We start from the raw sequence: 5,074 nt of genomic DNA, 5'->3' as shown, positions 1-5,074 counted from the left end.
TACCATCTTCCTTCTTCCTTCCTCCCCTCAAAGCTCTCAGGCCAGAGCAGTGAAGACCTTGGCCAGGGAGCCTCTTATTGGTAGATGAAGCTTACCCAAAGGTTGTGAAGGGTGAGAATTTTTTTTTTATAAATTTTTAAATTTTTATTTATTTATTTTTGGCTGCATTGGGTCTTCGTTGCTGTGTGCGGGCTTTCTCTAGTTGTGGCAAGCGGGGGCTACTCTTCATTGCGGTGCGTGGGCTTATTGCGGTGTCTTGTTGCAGAGCACGGGCTCTAGGCGCCCGGGCTTCAGTAGTTGTGGCATGTGGGCTCAGTAGTTGTGGCTCACAGGCCCAGTAGTTGTGGCGCACGGGCTTAGTTACTCCGCGGCATGTGGGATCTTCCTGGACCAGGGCTTGAACCCGTGTTCCCTGCATTGGCAGGCGAATTCTTCACCACTGTGCCACCAGGGAAGTCCCTCGATTAACTAGATTTTTCTGATGCCCAGCTTCCTCTATTCTTTCCCCTCCTTGTGTTCTTTTGACAATATTAAAACTCAACAAATGTTGTGTTCTAGACTCAGATCATTACAATCCAGCTTCTCCTCTCCTGTTGGCCTGGCAGGGCACCATGTGTGTGGTGGCCCCGAGACAGTGCAAAGCTGTAGGGCTTTCCCTCTGTTGTGTAAATTGCTCCCCTCACTCACCCCAATCAGGATCACCAAAGCTCTTCCTATGAATTTTCAAATATCAGAAAAGGCCCAGCTGAAAACTATTATCCTGAACATGGGAATCCCTGGTCAGAATTCAGGGGGGTCTGTGAACCCAGATGGGGAAAATAACCTTTATTTTCACCAACTTCTAGCTGAAATTTAGCCATTCATCCCGTGATGAGTAGAGGTAGCAAGCTCAGTGGTGTTAGCAGGACCGTTGCCTCGGTCCCCAACAGAAACCACAGGTGTTTCCGAATCACATGACAGTTGTCTCAGACACCGCCCGACTTTCCAAATGGCTGTAACTTGAGCTTCACTGCCTGGTCTCGTGGTCTCCTTTCGTGAGGCGGTAAAGAAGCACATGTGCTGTATTTCACAATTATCACAAACGATTGGTTTTTTTTCATGTTTTTTTTTTTTCCCGAGCCCACCAGAGGGCGCCATCAAGGACCTGCGGGCGGGCCCCAGGGTGAGCGCGGTGGAGCCGCAGCCAGAGCCCGGCCGGAGCCTGAACCTGAGCCAGGTCGGGGTCGCAGCTGCCGCGGCCCTGGGGGTACTGAGCGCTCTCCCGCCCGGACCCCGGCGAGGGACGCGTCCTACGGTCGGACGGCGGCCGGCGTTGGCACGAGGCCCTTGACCCACAGCTGAAGACGGACTCCACCGGGACAGGCACCCTGGGGCAGCGCGTGAGGTTGCGGATCAGGCGGCCGCCGAGTCCCGGGAGTGCGCGGGACCGGCGGTCGCCGCCGCCACCACCGCTGCTGCTGCTGCTGCTGTTAGGACTGGTGCGGGAGGGCGCAGCAGGTAACCGGGCGGAGAGGTGTGGGAGCCGGGGCGGACCCCCAATCGTCCCCCAGCCTCGCGCCTGTGGCGGTGCTAGGGAGAGATCCGCCAAGAACGCGGAAGCTATTCTGGGTTTGGGGGAGGCCGGATGGTGAATTGGAGAGCTGATCCAAGATCGCAGGGGTCCCTGAGCCCCGGGCTAGGCAGGGCCCCTGTTTTGCCGCCTCCCATTTTAGACCCCTGATCGGACTGAGCGGTCAGGAGGGTGGGGACCCCGGGGGCCTGGCAGTAACCCCCCCTCCCCCGCCCGGGACCCAGCCGACGACGCCGCAGCTTCCTGGGGGTCCCCTGGCCTCTCTGGAGGACGCCGCTCGCGCTCGGCTCCTAGAGCTGGGTCCTCCGGGAAGGCCCTGGGGAAGCTCCGTTGAGGCAGGAACCTGAGCGCCGCCTGCACAGCCCCTGCCTGCTAGCTCGGCGAGGCACCTGCCCATCTCTATAGGTCTCCCTGGCTCCATGGCGAGGTTCTCTCGGGTTGCGCGGGCAGCCCCTTGTTGAGGTGGCGGGTGATGCGGAGCAACAAGGATTTTTCTGACCTAGCGGGGAATTTCCATCCTTTAGCCACTTGCGTTCTGCACGCAGAACAGCAGGGCCAGACCTCCCCCTGGATTCCCGACCCCTCCCGCCGAGCACCGCCCACCCTGACCGCACAGATGCCTGAAAGTTTATTAGCACAGGCGGGGACTGTCCACCATCATGGCAGTAATAACAGCTGATGTCCTTTATTCCAGGCTCTGTTCTAAGGGCTTCACGTCCAAGAAGCCATTTCGGCTCTCAGAACATACAAAATTTACAATTTACAGATTTAAAATAGGGCCCAGAGCGGGCCCTAGGTGGCAGCACTGGGATCCAGAGTCGGAGTTCTTAGCTTTTTTGTGCTTGGACCCTGTCTCAGAATGTTTATAATACATAAAATGAAATACGTAGGATTCCAAAGGAACCCAATTATATTTTTATAAAGCTATTAAAAAATTTAACTAGAAACATAAGTTTGTGATCTGTAATATATGTGCTTCTAAGTTAGCACATTAAAGAATGCATTAAATAGCAACAATTCCCAGAATTTGGAAGTAGTGAGGGTAAAGCATATTTCCAGGTGTCTGCAACAACTGTCGAGTGATTCGAAAACATCTGTGGCTTCCATCAGAGACCAAAGCACAGGTTCTGCTAATCCTGCTGAGCTTTGTTGCCTCCATTCAGCATGGGAGAAAGGCCAAACTTCAGCTAGAGGTTAGTGAAAATAAAGAGGTTATTTTTCCCCTCCAAGTTGAGGCTCCCGAACGCAATAGGATGCCCCTCCAGGAGGATTCAGCCCTCAGCTCCCCATGGGAAACACTTGAAGGAGAATCACCCTGGATGTCTGGGCAGGAGATCAGTGGAGAGAATAGAGCCAGGGATGGGGACGAGTTTGGCCAGTGTCCCTGGAACAGGGACCCCAGGGGAGTGGGGCTGTGAACCTGAGGATCCTTCCTACAGCTCCCCCCAGGGGTGATACAGGGGCACATAGGCGATTCCAGTTCTGCATGGCAGGGATGGTCATGGGTGTGTGTGCATAGACCCTGTAGCCTTGTAAGGGGAATGGTCAAGGCTGGCCCAGCGGGACAGGTCCCCAAGCCAAGGAGGAGGGAAGGAATGGAGGGTGACCCTGGTGTGTGCCAAACTGTAGGAAGGAGATGGCACATGGCAGGGAGGTAGCTAGGCATCTCCAGCAAGCCCCCTCAAACACTCCGGGATGCCAGGCTTTCCCTGCAGGAGGTGGGGAATGAAGAAGTGGATTTCAAGGGGCAGATATCATGAGTCATGCAGCAGGGAGTTCTAAGCCTCATAGCAGCACCCTATGACAAGGATTCAATTATTATCCCCATGGTAAAGATAGGGAAACTGAGGCTCAGAGAGGTTAACTGGCTACCCAGGGTCTCACAGAGTCTCACGGCTCGTTAGGATTTGGATTCCAGGCTGGCTCTGGAGCCCAGGCTGCCTCAGGCAAAAGCTGTGGCAGGGAGTCCTGGCCGGGTGAGAGGAGATGGCAGAACTAATCCGTGGCCCTTGGGATCAAAACTGTGAGAGACAGATTAAGTAGAGATAAATGATTACAAAGCTGGTTACTACAGCAAAGCTGGAATTAGGGCCTGGGGAGTGGGGGTGAGAGCAGGGTAAGGGCCATACTCTTGGATATCTGGCCTGGGCAACCAGCTGGCACCGAGACAGGAGCAGCATCAAGGGCAGGCTAGGGGAGGGACTGCAGAGGCCAGTCCTATAGAACTTCATGGGCCATGACCACTGAGACTGCTTCTGGTCTCCCTCTTCCCCTTTCCACCCTCCTCCTCACGTGACTCTGCGGCCCTTGTTACTCTGCCTCCCCCTTCCTGCACTCCATCTCAGGTTCCTCTAAGCCAGGGATTCAGGGTCCCCTCCATGCTGTCCACAGCCACACCCTTTCTCTGGCCCAGACCTTGCCCTTGAACTCCAGCCCGTAGGACCTGACCCAATTTGGCCTCAAGGAGAAACTGAGGCACGAAGAGGCAATCTAGCCCTTTTTTTCCTCCCCAGACTCATCTCTTGCATTTGTAGTTGTCCCTTGACCTTGGTTTTCCTGAACACACCACACTCTTTTTCATTCCAGGCATTCCCATGTGCTAGTGCTTTTGCCTAGAGCAGTTCTCAAACCTTAGAATCACCCAGAGGGCTTGCTGAACTACAGAAAGCTAGGACCCACCCCCAGAGCTTCTGACTCAGTAGGGCTGGGGCCCAAGAATTTGCATTTCCCCAGGTGAGGCTGATGCAGCAAGTTCTGAAACTACACTAGACTCACACGAGCCTAAAATTGTCTTCCCTCCTCACCCACCCTACTGCCTGGTAACTCACACTGGTGAGGTCTCCTTCAGGTTTCAACCTACAAGACCACTGACCTCAGCACCCTCCTGCCCCAGGATGCTCCCGGCACCTGGTACCTCCTGCTCCCCGACACTTGTCAGCCCCCACTGGCCTTACTGGATCTGCTTGTTTAATTGCTCAATTGTCCCCTTCCCTGCCAGACCTGAGCTCCCTGGGGGCTATGTCTGTTGTTTCTCTGTCCCCACACACACCCCCACCTGGCTCAGTGCCTGGCTTGTAGTAGGTGCTCAATAGATGTTTGTCAAATGAGTAATATTGCAAGGAGAGAGGTCAGGGTTGGCACAGCTGAGCAGGTGGGCAGGGCAGAGCCAGGTACAGCCAGGAGTACCTGGGCAGCACATGAGAATCACCTGGGAGTTTTCAATGCCCACCAGTGTCCAGCCCTCCCTTACCCCCAAACGCACTAAATCCATATCAATGGCAGGATTGTCAAAGCAGTGTTGGGCAGCCGGATGGAGAACCTCCAGCAAAGCCCAGTTCTGGTTTCCCTCCTCTCTAAGTGGGAACAATCAAGACCTGCCTCTGGGCTTCGCTGGTGGCGCAGTGGTTGAGAATCCGCCTGCCGTTGCAGGGGACACAGGTTCGTGCCCCGGTCCGGGAGGATCCCACATGCCGCGGAGCGGCTGCGCCCGTGAGCCATGGCCGC

At 55.3% G+C, this 5,074-nt stretch overlaps 1 protein-coding gene across 1 annotated transcript in view; it reads left to right on the top strand.

The window, feature by feature from the left end:
* Positions 1–1,127: 1,127 nt before the first annotated feature.
* The window catches only part of LOC102985933 (H-2 class I histocompatibility antigen, Q10 alpha chain-like), a gene marked incomplete at its 5' end in the record, with an annotated part of 18,760 nt that continues 14,813 nt past the window's right edge, over positions 1,128–5,074 (top strand). Inside the window, 3 exons of the mRNA XM_055083409.1 lie at positions 1,128–1,246; positions 1,331–1,497; positions 2,630–2,763. Coding sequence (XP_054939384.1) covers positions 1,128–1,246; positions 1,331–1,497; positions 2,630–2,763 — 420 coding nt within the window. The remainder of the gene's footprint in view (positions 1,247–1,330; positions 1,498–2,629; positions 2,764–5,074) is intronic.

This window comes from Physeter macrocephalus, unplaced genomic scaffold (assembly GCF_002837175.3).
Source record: "Physeter macrocephalus isolate SW-GA unplaced genomic scaffold, ASM283717v5 random_1113, whole genome shotgun sequence".
In the NCBI taxonomy this organism is placed as follows: domain Eukaryota; kingdom Metazoa; phylum Chordata; class Mammalia; order Artiodactyla; family Physeteridae; genus Physeter; species Physeter macrocephalus.
The sequence above is the reverse complement of the archived record's forward strand: the minus strand, read 5'-3'. Positions and strand labels throughout refer to the sequence as shown.